The 17,941-nt window shown below is 36.0% G+C and overlaps 1 protein-coding gene and 1 long non-coding RNA gene across 5 annotated transcripts; one reads left to right on the top strand and one right to left on the bottom strand.

The window, feature by feature from the left end:
- Positions 1–41: 41 nt before the first annotated feature.
- LOC113462962 (uncharacterized) lies at positions 42–6,890 on the bottom strand. 2 transcript variants are annotated; one of them, XR_016399359.1, is made up of 4 exons: positions 4,068–6,890; positions 1,819–2,190; positions 348–630; positions 42–252 (listed from the first exon to the last, which is right to left on the bottom strand). It is a non-coding gene; the product is annotated as an uncharacterized LOC113462962 (long non-coding RNA). The 2 variants fall into 2 exon arrangements; XR_016399358.1 differs by having other exon boundaries at positions 348–2,190.
- A 2,368-nt stretch (positions 6,891–9,258) lies between these two features.
- On the top strand, positions 9,259–15,484 carry LOC103710657 (protein PHR1-LIKE 2-like). 3 transcript variants are annotated; one of them, XM_088716398.2, is made up of 7 exons: positions 9,270–9,465; positions 9,576–9,783; positions 12,103–12,179; positions 12,341–12,395; positions 13,606–13,675; positions 13,864–13,933; positions 14,952–15,484. In XM_088716398.2, exons 2-7 carry the CDS (start codon positions 9,621–9,623, stop codon positions 15,261–15,263), a joined length of 747 nt encoding a protein of 248 aa, XP_088572524.1. In that variant the 5' UTR covers positions 9,270–9,465; positions 9,576–9,620; the 3' UTR covers positions 15,264–15,484. The 3 variants fall into 3 exon arrangements, with proteins under 3 accessions (XP_088572525.1, XP_088572524.1, XP_008794716.1); XM_088716399.2 differs by having other exon boundaries at positions 9,259–9,783; positions 14,958–15,484; XM_008796494.6 differs by having other exon boundaries at positions 9,272–9,783.
- The last annotated feature ends 2,457 nt before the right edge of the window (positions 15,485–17,941 follow it).

Below are 17,941 nucleotides of genomic sequence, written 5' to 3'. Positions count from 1 at the left end.
ATAACTAGGAAGTATCTGAACAAACCACAACTATATTGTAGAGGCAATAGATAATTAGGAAGTATATGAACATAGAGGACCCATCTTGTTGTTTGACACCATGCATGAAGAGAGTAGCTATAATTCTTTACAGGGATGTGTATTGCATAACACTTTGGATAACCATTTCTTTCCAAGACAGATGTAGAATGTACACTGGAAAACCTACAAGCAAGTCATAAGCCCCATGTCCAGCTCCACAGGAAATGATTTCTGAGACAAATGAACCACCACCATGGTTACAGAGCTCAGCAGAGAATCTTACAATCTTTAGTTAGGCCAGGAATATTGCCCACTAAAAGGATCACCTTTTTCCCAAGCATTCAGATGGGCATGGTTCGTCGGCGTGAAGGAAATTCTGGCAAATCAACTCCTGCTTGAATGCGTAGCTCTACAACTGCTGGGAAATGAGTCTTGTGCTTGATGTGCCGCCCAAAGGGGACATACAGGTGGTATGATTCAATGGGGATAAGAGCATCATTGATGGAACCTCAAAACCAACAGTGGAGGTTCCTGCACTGCTCACTTCCAGTGCCTCTGCAGTCCTGAATCCGGTGGCCAATGGGACCAACGTGGACTGCAGAACATTTGCTGAGAAGGATCATCTGAGATCGGTTAACAGTGCGTAAAAAAAAAAAATAAAACTCCAAGTCTTTCCAGGTGCATGTGCATAATGGTTATGGAAAAAGGAAGGTTATTAGCTAACCAAGTTGGACAATTCAAGGATTTTATGTTTTCACATTAACTATAATTCTCAGTCTCCTAGCTTTTGACTATTCTAAGTTAATCCTAAATCTTGTGAAGAGAATAGTGTTTAGCATCAAATTGCAACAAGTGCTGATGCATCATGCATTCGTTGAAATAATTCTGTTGATTACATGCATATAAATATTATGTAACTGTTACAAATAAGCAAGTTGATTTTTTAGAACAAAAAATCCACGAAAAGGTATAATTTTCAACTTAAAAACAGGAAAATCAGATTTTTATGATATATCTAAATACATTCAGAAGGATGTTCTTCTATTCCATGCATATTTAATTTCACAATATATCAGGAGGCATCAAGTTCAATCTAATATGAATAAAAGAAAGGAATCTAAAAATACAGATACTCTTCGAGAAAAGAACTACTTCAACATGAAGAGTTTGTAGGGGCTCTCAACCAAAGTCAAAAAATTACCCTACTGAATGAATGATGTATATTTTGGCAATCTCTTAAATTTCAATGAAAAAGTGATTTTGCAGATTAGTCTGTAACATATAATTATTATCTTTTCATATTTATATAAAAATTCTTGTAAAGTTATCCATTTGTATAACTCTATCATTCTGCTAGTTTTCGTCGGCCAAACCCTGGTTAAGGTTAACTAGGGTTATAGAAGGATAAAATGCTCAGATTAACATTGAATGAGGCTCTAGATTCAGCCTCTTCTCAATCACTTTGCCCTCTTCCCGACCACGACTTGGCTGCTAAAGGACCAACAGTAAAGGAGAGGGGTTAAGGAATCGATTAAGTGTGAGTGCTAGGGACAAAAATATCCAAAAGATATGAATTTGACACCCTCAGAGAATATAAGCAATTAGTTCCAAGATTTCAAGGATTAAAATATAAATACAGAAAAATCATGGACTAATACACAACTACGGAAGATTTCAAGGATTAATCTGAAAAATATCCCAAAAAAATGAGACTATAGGGAGAGGAATAAATATAAAAGATTTCATAGTCTTCAGGAGACAAATAAATAAACATATCCCATATTATCTGTGACTTACCTACAACCATAAACTGTAACAACATTCAGAAGCTGTGAAAGGCCTTGGATCAGCCCTTTCCAATGTTCCAGTACCTCATAAGCAACAGGAACAAGATCAGGTACCAGTAACACATTCTTTGGGGGGCTCAAGAGGCTTCTCTATACCCATTTCAGCCAGTTTTTTATCCTGTCCAGAAGCCTGTATGATCTTTTTTATTGGGATAGAGAAAGACTTTTTTTTATTCTTTGGCAGTATGGGTGGGAATTCAACATTTTGAGGATGTCGATAATATTTCTTGAATGTACTAGAAGAATGACAGGGTTCCTGAGTATTACAAGCAAAAATTCTTGATGCTGTCTGTCTAACATGTTGAAGAGGCTAATATCCAAACTGCAAAATGAGAGAGGAAAAAAAAACTTCAAAAGTGAGATTACAACCATGTTCAAATATTTCTCGAAAAGCTCTTAACTATTCCAAGGAAGCAACACAATAAACCATTGAATAAATTCTGATTTAACTACTTACTCCCAAAGTTGATGTGAAATTAGATTGCATAGGCAGAATATAACATTTTTTATGTTTAATTTGCATAACAGTATTGAGATATGGTTTTATCATGTCTTATATTTGCTATCACGGTCATCAGAATACTTTTCAGGCAGCTTGCTGTGAATCATCATGCAAACATGTATCCTCTCTTTTCACACAATAAATACATCAATCCAACCTGAAAAGGCACATTTGAATTGGTGGAGGTATGGAAATAGATGGGCCCAGGAATACATATATCCCAAAATGAAATATTTCACATGAATCTTTTTGTCCCATATCACCTAGCACTCTCTTAATACATTTGGGATGAGCCTTTAAGTATTTCTTTCATACTCAGTACAAACCTAAAATTGAAACTCTAACCATGTATTTTCTCTTCCAAACTTCTATTCTCTATGAGGACAGGCCCTCCGTTTTAACAATCCTAGTCTAACCAAACATATGCAGTATCATAACAAAAGACCAAAAATTTAAAGTTGAAGGGCCAGATATTCCTCCCTAAGTTAGGGTCATCCATAAATATCTAAATCTCAAGATTGTCGAACAACCAGAAATCACCTTTTTAGATGAATTCTGGCATCTCCAATAAGTTGAGACTTAAGATTGATGAAGCACTAGCCCCCATAAATTCCTCCCATTGGTAATGAATTCCGGATAATATTTAATAAATAATATTATTGAAGAGAATATAAAGGCAGAAGTAAGAATAGAATTGGATGTAGGAGTTGATCTGAATTTTTCATTGCATTGACATCAAAGTTGAGGCTGAAAGCTCTAGACACAAAGGGTGTCCATTTTGGTTTCTCAGGAGAATTATGAATAATCTAAACATGTTCATTCACCATCAAAGCAAACTCACAGAATTTTGCTCTTTAATAACCACAAGACTATATGACAAGATCCTACGTACTATCGAACAGTTTTTTTTTTTTTTTTGAATTTCTGTTCAACCTCTGCATCATGGCAAACAGAATCAACGTCTGCAAATCAAAATCCACCCATCCCAGTTTAGTTTGATCCACCCTTATAAAACACCTCATGCATCATATGGGAGTACCAGTGGATATCATCAGAGAATATAAGGCTGCATATGCATAGCCTAGAAAGATGTTGTACTGTTTCTAAATATGGGCAGGACCCTGAACTTCTAATTCATTTCACTAAAGATAACCTGGTTCAAACAGGTGTGATCCAATTCTGCAAGATCCATACTCAAACAATCAAAGTTTGGGTTTTAGTTTGGATCCATGCTCGATCCATGGGTTCAAACTTAAGGTTCAGATTGGGGGCCCAAATCTTTTAAACCATGTTAAAACAGAGAGGCACTATACAGACAGGAAAATTTAAAAGGAAAAGAAATTTAAGTCAACATTATTATAAAAATTAAAGAAGGGCTCTCTTGTGTGAACAAAAGAGTAACACTAACTACTCATATAACAACATAAACAGAGTCTCAATTCTCAAACTGAAACAATCATATTCCCAGATTTTCAAGGATTTTTGAAGCCAATTAAGAAAAAGACTATATAATTGCAAGGAAAAGGTTAAAATGAAACATTCAAACACTCATGAGCTATAGGCCTCTTTATCTCCAGAAAATTCAAGCAAATGCATGAAAGAAAGGAAGAAATGATGAAGTTTAGACAAAATAAATGAAGGGAAATTTTGATATAAAGCATAGGCACAGAAGAAGTAAAGGAAGCAGAGTGACTAACTCTTCTGAGGGAGAATATCTGTGACAATGGCAAAACCCATATAAATGGATTCCGTAGCTCAAGAGAAAACCACCGTGGAATCCAAGCACTGGTATTCAGTAAATAAAATGAAGATGAGCTCCGTCAGGCCCCAAAAAGGATCAGATAAAACTTTCAATCTGATCTAGACCAGACTGAAATACTCATCCAACCAAGCCAGTCTCCTGATTTGATTCAAATTCAATACTCTGAACTTGATCAGACACAAAGAGGATTTAAGTGATTTTACCTGCAAAGGGGAGAGGTAATAAAATAGCTTTAGAATTAAACTCAGTAATTTTTCCAGAACCAGTTGTTTGGTACATGAATTGCATGCGAACATGGAGTAAACATGCGAGTATGTCACAAAAAGATCAAAAATAGGTTGTTATATAATTTATATGTGCATAACAAGCAAATTGAGATTTGAATCAATTACTGTTAAATATTTGACCATTTTTCCTCAAATTTTGGTAGCTCAAACCCAATGCTTAATATAAACCAAAGCAAAATTTGTACGCCAGATATGGTGCTTATGCACACTAAAAAATTATAACATAGTATCTCAGTAACTCAAGTTGAAGAGTCACATCCTTTCAAATCCTGTACACAAAACCTTTCCAGTTCATTGGATAGACAAATTTCAAGTCATCTGCCTATAAAAAATGCTCCGATTGACAGAACAGATATTATGAGAAGTTGCTGATACATGCAAAAGGAATAAGAACCATCTTACTCTATCCCATATAATAGATATTATAATGAAGTTAAGATCCTGTAGTAGTGATGTAACTAACTAGGAATTAATTACAAAGTTTGCCATCTCGGTACTGAACCCCATGCCAGTGCCACACTAGCACTGTGTCGGTATGATATGGAGTCCTTTCGGTGTATCGAGTATCGTTACGCCACCTATACCGGATATCGGTATGGCGAATCATGACTGATTAGAAGTTAGTAACTAATCAATGCTTCTAACTTTGTTCTAACATGCACAGGTTGCATTTTGCGACTGTTTAAAACATGCAAACAACTCAATATAATAGCTAATTGTAAGCTATGATGGTTTACATGTTTTTTTCTGATAAGTGATGGTTTACTTGTTTAAGCAAACAAAGATGGGTACGCCTAGAAGATTCATATATAAAAAACTATGATGGAATTGATTTTTAAGAGAAGGAAGAAGGGTAGGCATAAAAGACTCATATACAAAGAACATTTTTGTGAATTAACATTTCCTGATTTATCTAATGCTGCTGAAGAAAGATGTGCAATTCGTTATGTGAGTATAAGGTGTATCCACATTATATACATGGTTTCAGGACATAATAATGTAGCTATGCCCTGGAATACAAAACATATGGAAGGACATTGAACTTGGTAATCAACACCATTCATTGTGCCACACTTGAAATGCCCAAAAATATAATTTTAAAAAATCTACGAGGTTTTGGAGATCAGTTACTGTGTCAACTGACTGCTATACGGACAATTTTTCATAACATGACAAATAGTCTATTTTATTCCCTGGTTCAAAACTATCCAAACCATTTGATTCTTGGTTTACATGTGCTTTAAGATACATAGAACGCAACGAATAGTTAAAATCATTGATGTGGATGGCATCTGTGTCGGTGGTGGCATGTTAGGCTTTTGTGTAGTTTAGGAAAAACTATATTAAAAAAGAGAAACATTTCTAGCCTTTGTTAGGTTGGGGCTGAATTGGTCGATACGGAGGCCTAATTTGTATTGATTTCAGTTCCATCCTTCAGGCTGGCTTATTGAAAGTTTTGGATTTGCTTGTACATAAGCTTATTTGCAATAACACCATTGTTCAGTTTGGACTTTCGAAGTATCGGTATGTAGCAAAATAATGATGATTTTAATCATAGATCACATCGTTTCCTTGACGGTTCCGTGCATATGCGTGTATATATATATACACATTCATATGAAAGGAAGGCCAGGCATTTCTTCAAACAGAATAAAGGCAAAACACTACACGTTAGAATTGTAAATTAATCAAAGATAGAATAATGAAGACCAGAAGTAAATCAAATAACCGCTCTCATAGACATTTATTTTAACCATAAGCAAGCTTGTTGCTGTTCTAAAGCAAAAAGGTGATCGCAATCCTTGAAAAATTAGGACGACCAAGAAACTGAACGGGGAGAGAGAGTGTGTGTGCGCGAGGTGTTGGAAGGAGAGACGAACACAAGCCGGAGCAGGCGGTGGGAGGTTAGCGCCCGGTGACTTTGTGTAGAGAGGGGGGGTTGGAGGCCCATCGTTAAAAAATCTCTTTTTTTCTTTCCTTTTTTTTTTTTTTTTTTTTTGGTAAATTGGCTCCTCACACTACTTCACTAGCAAGAAGACTACACAAAGTAGAAAAAAAAGTCTGTTGGGTTCATAGAAATTCTCCAAAATAATAAGCAGCAAATGAGATGACCCAATCTGCAGCTTAGTTCGCCTCCCGAAGAACATGCTCGCTCTGAATAACACGACCCTCTCGCAGCATCCATGCCTAGCGGGTGCTCTGCCTCCTCCCGCCCCTCCTCCCGTAATCAAAAATCTTTTTCTTTATTGCGAGTCAGTTTTCTCCTTATAGGTTGGATCGGCTAGATTTGTCGAAATCGAGAGTTTAGGTAGTTGGACTCCAACGAGGAGTGAAGGCTGAAGACTTAAAAAGAGTCGACCTCATAAAGAGAACCGCTATGCGGCCCAAACCTCTTGTCAAATTTGTTCTCATTGCATAAGGGATTGGTGCAATTCATGGTGGCAGTGTTATTCGTGGTAAAGTCTTTGGTAAGGTGTATGGCGCTCCTCATTTTTTTTTGTAAGAGAACAAAAAAAATGATGGGGCTCTAAAAGTTTACACGGCTTATTTCCAATTTAAGAGGGCAGGAGGAGATAGCTGCAATTCAAATGAGTTTGTACCTTTCATAAGTGGGTTAGAGTAGTTGCATCTTTCACGGGAAAGAATAATTGATCTTCTTTCACTATGCGAATCATTAAATCACATTTTTGCATAGCTTTTAAAGCATGACATCAACTTTGTGATCTATTCTGCAAATAGAAGAAAGAGATTAGAGTGAGCAAATCACGATCCAATGGTTTACATCATGAAAGAAGACCAAATATTCTTTCGTGTGAAAGATATAACCTAGCCCCTTGATGGGCATGGCACCATGTTGGATAGGGAAGAAGTTTGGTAATTATTTTGATCATTGTAGTTTTGCAGAATTTTCAGAGTAAAGCTTCATTATTTCTTTTCTAATAATCCTCTACAATTGTTAGGTTTACTGGAGGAACAACAAAATGTTAAACCTAGAACTATTTGATGGTGTGCAAAGCAAGCATAAGTGCTTGTTTGAAAAATACGTTTTTGACACCATACTGTTTTTGGATAAGATGCATGTGCATTTGTAAATAAGAAGTTTGTGGGATTGACCAATAATTTGTCTATAATGGTTGGTGATTTTCTAGAAGAAAAGGTTTTGATCAGCCATGCTGATTATATGAACACGAGATGAACTGATGAGATGTATCAAATTGATTGTAAGGTTTGATAAAGCCACACTAAAATTGTAAGTGCTCTCTTATGAAATTGTTGTTGTCCAATATAAAGTTATAGTTCATCCATGTTTATTTGGATAGAAGGATCGAGATTATGTTATGATAAAATATTTACCAACAATGGTCAATAATAAAAAAGAAAAGAACATTGTTATTCATCAAGATCATCATTAATTGGAGTGAAAAAAATAGAAAATCCAACTACTAGCACAGTTTTTTTTTGAAAAAAATATTATATTATTTGGATTTATTGATGTGCAATGCAAATGAACATAATAACCGTTGCAATATTTACAATAGTTGTTAATTTAAACCTTGCTCGGATATTGGCATTACCATTTTGCTAGCATCTTTTTTGTTTAGAACCAGTAGAAATTATGGAAAAAGTGAAGCTCAAAAAATGGTTATTATCTCTATTATCTACAAGGATGTCATGATAGTGATAGAAGCATCATGATGTTATATGGCAAGATTTTGTAATTGGTTGTTGTGAGGAGGATTTGTAAAACATTTGTAAGACACATGGCTTAGTTCTACAAAGACTAACATGGAAAACAAGAAGCCACCTCCTTGACCACCCATATCAATTTTGTACACCAGCATCATGTTTGTTTGCCTAAAAGATTATTTTTTGATTTGTATCAGATGTATACGTGGGATGAGTGCAGGTGGAGGGTAGCCTAAAGGCCACGCAGCCTTGTGGGGGTCTTATCCCATATAAGAGTTCGAGTTTCGCTCATAAAATCCTTCTAACAAAGAGAAAAAGAAGAAGCTCTCTTGCGTTGCACTAAAAAACTATAGTATTTTTTGAGTAGAGTTAGCTGCATGTAAAGTAATGCAAAAGGTTTTGCATTATGTCATTAACTAGATGCTTCTAAGTATCATAAATCAACTGTATATCATGGGAAAAGCCAAGTAAAAGATGAACCTTGAAGATGCTTGCAGTGCATTGAAACAACATACAACTGTGGCTGAATTTTTGCTGGATTTTAAAATTTTCAAGTCATATTACGTGCAATTCACTAGGGTTGAAGTATTTTGATTGTAGTCGATGCGATACAATTTTATGATCTTAAGACATTTTTTTTACAAACAAGCAACAAATGAAAATTCCATTGCCAATGGTCATCCTATGCCATGTAGTTATGTCCACTCATCTCAAGTCTTTATCTTACATTTCAATCAATGGCAACATATATATGCCTTCAATCATGCCCACATTAAGGCCATAAAAATTCGCATTCCACACATCACTTAAATAAAGCATGGCATCAATTAGGGAATCATGTAATCGATTATTGATTTCCCATCTGCTATAACTTAATAGTCAACATAACAATCAAGCATTCAGAAGAAAGGATACTCACACAGCATTCATGCACTGCAAAAGAGTTTTTTTCATGTACATATATATAAATTTTTAAGTACTAAGCAAGCTCACTCACACAATCAACATTATATTAGAGTTAGGACAAAAATAAAAATAAAAACAACTATATAAAGGAAGCCAAAGGTTCTCTCACATGGCTACTCCACCCGGTAATCTTCCAGAAACTAAGACTTCTCCCATTGGCTCCCTCAAATCTCCATCACCCATTGATATCCAATAAAAAAACACCAACAAGAAGCCTAAAAAAATCCCAACTTTCTTCCACTTGTCCCAGACCCAAAAAGGGCCAAATCTCGCCTCACACCAAAGCCACGGAGACAAACAACCACCAGCCGTGCTAAGAGCCGGGAGTCCCCCCCCCGACCTTCCCCTTTTTCCTCTCTCTTTCTGCGCTAAACTGCCTGCGGATGAGCTGAGGTGCAAGAGAATAGAAAAACCCACAGGGTTCTCCCCCTGTGCCCAAGGGGGTTGTCTCTTCCCCTTCCCCTGTTGCTGTTGTTTCTTTATTATTGATTGATCTCCTCTAGGTTCGCTGCCTTTTGGGCAAAAGGCCCCCTTTTCCTCGAAAGGAGATGTTCTCTGGGGTGCTTCACCGCCCGGAAGCTTCGATTTCACAGGAGGAGGCCCACGGCCCGAGGCTTGTCCTCACGGCGGACCCTAAGCCCCGGCTCCGATGGACGGCCGACCTCCACGAGCGGTTCGTCGACGCCGTCACCCAGCTCGGAGGGCCAGAAAGTTTGTGCCTTTTCCCTTTTTCTCTCTCTCCTCCAAAGTTCTTCTTTCTCGCTTACGGTCTTGGTAGCAAATTGGAATGCGCAATTTTTTAAGAAGGATTCTTCTGTATTCTGTGATTTGTTGGTATGTCTCCTATCCTCGTGTTTTTTTTTTTCGTTAAATTTGTCGGGTTTTTTTTCTCTTCCTTCCTCTCTAGAATTTGTTTTTCCCCCCCTACTGAATATCTCAGAGATCATAGAAATTTGCTGCCTTGCGAGGTATGTCCATCTTTTTATTGTGATTTTGTTCGGTGATCTTGTTGTTTTGTTTCCTTAAAGTTCGCATCTTTGGATTTTTAAGGGGTTTTTAGGCACCTGGTTTTTCTGTATCTGCTGTTATTTTAGTTGGGTTTCTATTCTCATTCATTGTTTGCTCATATTGTTTTACATTGAGCAGCAAATTTGGAGTATTCTGGTGCTAGTTTTTGTGTTCAACTGGTGATTTGCTGATTTTTAGTTTGGATATATCTATTATTTTCTCCTTCCACTGTTACTGTTTGTCTGCCGAATTCCAATTCTCTAGGCTTTGGATTGAGTGCCGAGATAAATTTCAGATGTTGCCATCCAAAATGTTTCGATTGGGGGCTTAGATGCTACCTGCTAGATTTGGGTCCTTTGTTTGTGCCCTTGTACTCCTTTATTTTACGTGGAAATTCATTGGTTGATAACTGCAGCGTATCTCTACTGATATTCTTTTCATCCTTTATTTGTAGTGTAACATCAATTAATGGTGATTAACAACTTCCATTTATTGCATATTACAATATTGTCTATGTAAGTTTGGTGTTTCCTAACAATCTTCTGGGGGACATTTATGGGTTTTGTCTTTCTGTGTCGAAAGAGAGTTGGTCAAATCCACTTAATTTCATGATCAAGTTCGTAACTGCTGCTTTGATAAAATTATGGTCTTTTTTCATTTTATTTTTTGTGCACTTTTGACGGCACATCAATGAATACATATCATAGTTGCTCCATCAAGATCTCTTGTTCAACTTAGCAGATGATGGCAGTGTTGCATCCCACACCCTACCCCACAACCAATAAATATTACTTTTTCCATCGCACCCATTGGACCTGGTAATTTTAGCATTCATGCTCTATGCTTATTATAAAAAATGGTTTTTTTTTACAAAACTTGAATCCTCCGGCAATGTCATCTGAGTTTTATAAAGAGGGGTGGTGTAACTAGAAAATGCATCAGGGGGCATCAGTTAACAGGGCAAGTTATATGGTTGTTATCAAAGTCGTGCACCAATTTTGGTTTTCTATATACCTCATAGTCTATTCCATCTTGAGATTTCTTCAAATTTGTGCTAATCAGCTTGCAGGTTATTTGTATTTCAAGTCACAACTTATGTTATGAATTATGCTAGTTTAATGATAGCTATTTTACTTTATAGTTCAGTGCTTGTTTATTATTGTCTTCCTAGCTTGGATGTTACTAGGCAGTTTACATGACAATCTTCTGATGCAATCAACATTGTTAGTTGGAAGAAAGACAGATGTCTTGATACCACTTGTAGGTTATACTTCTACAGTTTACTTTGACTTTGAAAATTAATGTTCTCAAGAATTCTATGCTTTCATGGTAACCATACCTCAATTACAGAAAGTCATGGTGTCTGTTATTTTATATCATAGGGGCACCAGATTTAGTATGTGTGCTAGTTTCTTAGTAATATTCTATCTTGTGTCATATATTGTACTTTTTGCATTTTTTTATGCTTTATTGGCACTGTCTTGTTTGCATTACTGCATCCAGTGTTGCATACTACTTTAGACCCTTCTACCATATTGATAGATGTTATAAGCTATTACTATGGTTGTTCCTTAAATTTAATAAAAAATGACAGTCAAAATTGGTTCCACGCTGATAGTTTTTGCTTATTTCTCTTAATGCTTACTCCTTTAATGCTGTCCGCTGGTAAAATTACACATGTTAGTTGATCTGTGATTTGTGGTCTAATGCAACATCTTCCAAGCAAAGAGTCATTCTCTGTCAGATGATTTTGGGAATGACTATATGATTGAAAAATTCATCTTTATATTCCTCTTTTTGCATTGTATGTATGAGACCATATGGTAAACATCCATTGTCTTCCTCCAGCCAAAAAAGAAAAGAAAAAGAAACTGTCATCTTCTATGCATGAAAATTGAATGCCAAATGGAAGATTCTTTCAATCATTCTGAAAAGCTTATTTAACTTTTAGGATCTGAGTTTTCTGATATGACTATAGCTCTATGTATTATTATATGGTTGAACGCATTATTGCTTATGCAGAAGCAACACCAAAGACTATCATGCGAACAATGGGTGTGAAGGGGCTGACTCTTTTCCACCTGAAGAGTCATCTTCAGGTATTTTTGTAATCATTTAACATCTCAGTTTTCCAAAGCTTTTTTTTTTCAGCCTAATAGGTGAATTTTTTGTCTTTCTGTAATTAACTTGCAGTTACAGGTAAGTGTAGTCCTACTGCTATACAGAAGTGCTTACTTTTTTCATTTTTAACGTTTGGCAGAAATACAGATTAGGCAAGCAGTCTGGCAAAGAAATGACTGATCAATCCAAAGATGGTAGGTTTTTAAGTTTTTTCCTTTTCCTTCCTTTCCAATTCATGTTTGTCAATATGTTTTCCTTTGTACCAGTTTGTTGCATCCTGATTATCATCATCATCATTATCATCATCATCATCATCATCATCATTATTATTTTAACTGACAAGATGTTAGGGACATATTTTCTAGTAAACTTAATGAGCAACATGAGTTAACTTAAACATCCTTTTGCTATGTGCAGATACCTTAGATGTCTTCAAATGCAGTCAAACTGATTTTGAGCTTGATTAAGTTTTAGTTCAAGCTAGTATATCTGTTATAAATCGAATAATGTGGGAATTCTGAGCTTTTTACTGGCCTAAGGACAAGGCCGAGGTCAGATGAGTGCATAAAAATGTTTGAGGTCACCAAGCTGCCATCAAGGTTGTAACTATGAGAGCTGGAGGGTATGCCAGTCACTAGACAGCATGGTATATGTCATGCCATGCTGAACCCAAAAGAGAGAAAAAAAAAAGAGGTTTAGGAACCCTTTTCTTAACTTGGAAACATTAAAAGAGTCAAATATTTGCTATGCCCACATTGGCCTAGTGTTGCTTATGGTGTCTCAAGAATCAGCATCACTGGCACTTGAAACCAGGGCCGCCATTCAGGTTGCTATAAAAGACCTTCGCATCTAAAGCATTTTGCATCATGCCTGCCTATATTGTGGAGAGAAGGTGATGCAACAGACAGGCAGATGTAGCTTATTTTTCAGGACTACATGGATGGCACACTGGATCTATGAAATTTTTACATTGGGAGCTTAGCCTTTACTCCTCTTCAATATTAATAGGAAACAAACTATCTCCTTTAATCAAGGTCAACTGTTTCAAACAATTTTTAGTTCTGCTGGTTACTTGGCTTGATTAAGCATTCCAGCTAAACTGGGACCCTACAGCTGTGCCTTTCAAATAAAAAAGAATAAATTGTCAATATCTTTCCTTTCATTGCTTGTAATTTGGACCAGGGTCATAAACTGCTGCTAATTGCAGCAGAATGCAATTGTTCAATTACCATTTCTTAGTGAAATTACTATACTGTAGTATGGCCAAGACCTTTATACTTTAGCATCAAATCCACTTTAGAAGATACATATTTGCTCTTTCATTTTTACATGTCAAAAGAAACTACTAGGTTATGCTGAGCCTTGATCTAACATGTTCTTATGCTCTGGATCTCAAAATTTCAGCTTCCTACCCTTTAGAAAACCCAAGCAGCAGTGGTTTGTCTCCGAGATTGCCTACTCCTGATGTGAATGAGTAAGATCACACTTTCAAATAATCTTTTTCTGAAATATTATGCTTCATAAAAATGTTGCAACAGAAGAAGTTTGTTTAAATGTTTGTTAAGTGTTGATCATGGATAAATGGTGTGAAGAGTTGCATAATGCATGAATTCATTGTAAAGCGCCAAAACACATACACTTAATTTTTTTTGCTGCTTGTAGGGGTCAGGAAGTCAAAGAGGCACTAAGAGCACAAATGGAAGTACAACGAAGACTGCATGAACAAGTCGAGGTAACTCCTTTTCTTTTCTTTTGCTCGGTAATTCTTTTTCTTCTTTGCTTCTTACCTTTAAATGTTCTCTGCATCACCTCTTAACTATCATCAGAAACTGTTGGAGTGACATTCTATTTAATCCTACAACTATTTTGTAAGCCCTTTTTCCCTCTCAAAAGTGTTACTGGTTTCCATAAAAAATTCTCTTATGGTGGGGTTTCCATATTACTAAATTTGAGCTGTTATGAGCTGACCTAAAGCAGACTAAAGGGATCTGGAACCACATATTTCATTCGTAGGATATTTAAATGACATTTGACAAATCTACTGCTTTCAGCCTACGGTATTACTATATTCTTCTTCTTCTGCAGCTTTTTTTTGGTAAAGACAGTATTATTATGTTCATTGAAATTCATATCAACTTATCAAACTGTTTGTGTTGTTCTCTGTTGAGACATATGTATTCACAGTTTAAAGGACTAAAAATTTATATAGGCCTCTTTCAATTGTTTGTGTAGTTACTCTGTATATTTTGGTCCATGATGTGTTCTTATGCATCTTGCTTGCTTAAGTATCAAGCCTGATTTCTCCTATCTGAATTCTTTCCATTTCATTGGGGCTTGACATGAACTTTAGAAGACGTCGCCCATATTGTCACTAATCATCTAATAGAAGCAAACTACCTTGGGCTGGTTGCACAAGATATAACTGATTATTTTTTTTCTTAATAGTGAAGATTAATCTTTGCAGGAGTTACATTATGAGATAAGGTCCAACAATTAGAAACTCGGCTGGATAATCGTAATCCAACAATAAGACTACCAGTTCCCAACCCGAATATCAGTCTTCTTTTCAAAATTTAGTATTAGCTATAAGTGTTATATGATAAGAAATCAACCAGCTTTTTAGTTAATTCTGCCAACTGAATCCCTAATACTTGGTTCATCTTAACCTGATATACCTATGTGCACAGTTTCTTATGAGCCCTGATTATTTAAGCAGAATGTACTAAAGGTTTGCTTCGCTGCTTGACCAGGTGCAGAAGCATGTGCAGATCCGAATGGAAGCCTACCATAAATACATCGATTCGTTGCTAGAGAAGGCATGCAAGATAGCCTCAGAGCAAATTGCATCAAGTGGCTTCAACGGAACCGGGCATGACCTTCCAGACCTGGCAACTGGGGTCATGTGCTCCCCATCCGACCCACTGAGCCCCTCAGTGTTTCATCAGTTATCTCTGGGTGCAATTAGTTTGCACAGCCCTGGGGGCAAGACTTCCCCCTCTTCGGCTATTGAAGGACAGTCCTTTTACCCGAAGGCCCCTGAGCTAAAACGCAAGTTATGCTGAACCCTCACTAAAAAGATTAAAGACAACGGCATTGTTTCCTCTAATCTTGTAGGCAAACCTTACCTTAACTTTCAGGGACAAGCAAGCCAGGCCAATGACTGAAGTCGAGCAAAATGTTTGTCTTCTTGTAAGGATGACTTAAAACATTCTCACGTGGGACTCCTAATGTCTTTTCACCAAAAAGGTTCCATCTTATTTCTCTTTGGTTCTTCTGCCTTCAATGTTATATCTTCTTTGCAGGAGAAGCAGGCTTTGATGCTCTACCGAATACTTTTAGCTGTTATGATATCAATCGCCTGATTTTTTGGAGTTTTCCGCTTAGCTAAAGATGAAATGAATGAACTTGTTTTGCCTAGCGTAAGGCAGAAAGGTATCAAACTTTCAAGCTATAGACTTGAGAATATAGGTGCCTCTATCATTGATTAGGTGTCTCTGTTGGAAGTATGTATGGGAGTTTATTTCTAACAGGTGTGATGTCCATTTCATGTGCTTAAAAAAAACAATCATCATCTTTTAAAACCAAACATCATGACAAAACGTTTGTTACTGTATCTATTCAAAAGATGATGAGATCTTATTCCATGGATGTTTTATGAAGTTCCTACTAAGGTCGAGCATGGCATGATGATCATGGTCTTTGGAGAATCTTTCTTATCAGCCCTTGAAATATATGCTGGCACATTTTTTCAGGTGAGGTTTATTGGTGAGGCTTTCAGAAAGTACACATAATTTGTGGTTACCCTGAAACTGGTAAAGCAACTGATTCTGGAATCTCGACCATGCAATTCATTTGGCAAAGGAGCTGATCTCGGACTATGCTTGTTCTAGTGCAATTCAGCTGAGGTATCATGGGTTCTGCAGATGATGCGAAGATATTAATGCTGTGTTTGATTCTCAAGAATTGAAAAGAATAGGAATGGAAATTAAAACAAATTGGAAATGAAAGGCAAGGAATCAAAAATTGTGATTTCCATTCCATTGTTTGAAACAAAGGAATGCATTAAAAAAAAGATGAATTGAATTCCAATATTCAATTTGTCTAGCTACTCATTAGAATGTAACCAATTTTATATCATTCTACAAAATAGTCATTAATTAAGCAATAGAACTATGTTTATAATAGATATTGGTATGATTCTTTTGAGGGGCATTTAATTTATAATAATTGTACTCTTTGCTTTATATTTTTATTTTAAATGCATATATTTTATTTTATGTATATTTTTCTACTCTAATTACTTGTTTTATTTACATTTAGTATTTATCAAATATATTTTTATCATTTTATTTGATATTATTTAATGGTTTTATAATTCTATTTTGTCATTTTTAATGTACACTGTAGAATTCTCTTTATGTCAAATATTACAACACATGCTATATATTATTATCGCTTTTTTTAACAAATAATATTTTAATTAAATATTTTTATCAATTTATGTATTTTATTTTATATCGTAATTATTGATTATTAGTTCAGGCCAGAAATATTATTTCTTCCTGTTTATACCATAAATATAACTAGTTAGTTTATCATCAAAAATATCATTTATTCATATTTTTGTAGGAATGATCGTTTCTTCCATGTAAGTGTAGAATCATTGTTCCTTTATAAGGAACATGATTCCAAAGGGAATACGATTCCACCCTTCATTGGATGGGCCAAAATTGAAATCTCCATTTCATTCTAGTGCTCATTTTAGTGAACTGATCATGGCATTTGGTTGCTAACACCAGACAAATGTGGTAGGCATTTGTAATCCATCAAAGATTGGTCATATTTGCTCAAGTCCTAGCATGATTTGGTCCCCTTGGACGTTCAATTATGGGTACATTTTGAGTTTATTTTTTCCCTTGGATATGACTTCCTATGTCGATCATTTTGAAATAATCTGTCTTATTTCGAGCATTTTCAGATTCGAACGTAGGATTACTCTGCAATGGGAGGAAATTTATTCTTGATGTGAAAATGAAGCAATTGAACACATGGATGTATTCAATAAGCCCGATGCTTATGAGTTCTTACTAGGGCAACCTAACTTCCATAAGTAATTCACTTGACATTTAATAATCAGGACTCATTGACTCCAAATTTTAACTAGCATGTAACCGACTATCTATGCGTTGTACCCATATTTTTTCCATATCCTCTGCTTGCCATGGTCCACAAACACAAATGAGTAATTCTGGTGGTGGCACCTTACCATTATAAAAAATACAACTGATTGGATGGCGATTTATGGGTTTAGCTAAACTAGACTTATATTATGATGCTGCATAGTTGATCTTCTTGCCTATTTTATAAATATTCTAATTTTTAATTTCTATGTTTGTATTTTTATTGAATGGTCTAAATTATCCGGTTTACCCTCAAAAAAAATATATATAGAAAAAGCAACTGAGTTGTTGTAATCAGAGGGCATTACATGTGCCTACTTGGACAATACTATGGGGCATTACTTAGGCCTATTTGGCGTATCACATTTGGCTTGATAGGAATATCCAGATCTTTAAAGATAAGTGGGAGCCCCGGAGGAGTATAGTGGAGAAAGCCTCTTTCCAGGTCGTTGAGCTCACCGGGACTACCTTGGAAACTTCATCTAGGATATCCAAGGATATCTGGGACCTTCACTCTGTTGCTACAGCCTCCAGCTTCGTTCTTATGTCTTGGGGCCCTC

The sequence above is a fragment of the Phoenix dactylifera genome, chromosome 2, assembly GCF_051530095.1.
Source record: "Phoenix dactylifera cultivar Ajwa chromosome 2, Ajwa_hap1_PhDact_Kaust_v1.1, whole genome shotgun sequence".
Classification (NCBI taxonomy): Eukaryota; Viridiplantae; Streptophyta; class Magnoliopsida; order Arecales; family Arecaceae; genus Phoenix; species Phoenix dactylifera.
This window is presented reverse-complemented; position numbering and strand designations above follow the sequence as displayed.

Coding starts and splice junctions, on each gene's coding strand:
- LOC103710657 (XM_088716398.2), top strand. CDS start 9,621: ATGTTCTCTGGGGTGCTTCACCGCCCGGAAGCTTCGATTTCACAGGAG. Junction 9,784..12,102: donor CCAGCTCGGAGGGCCAGAAA/GTTTGTGCCTTT, acceptor TTGCTTATGCAG/AAGCAACACCAAAGACTATC. Junction 12,396..13,605: donor GACTGATCAATCCAAAGATG/GTAGGTTTTTAA, acceptor TCAAAATTTCAG/CTTCCTACCCTTTAGAAAAC.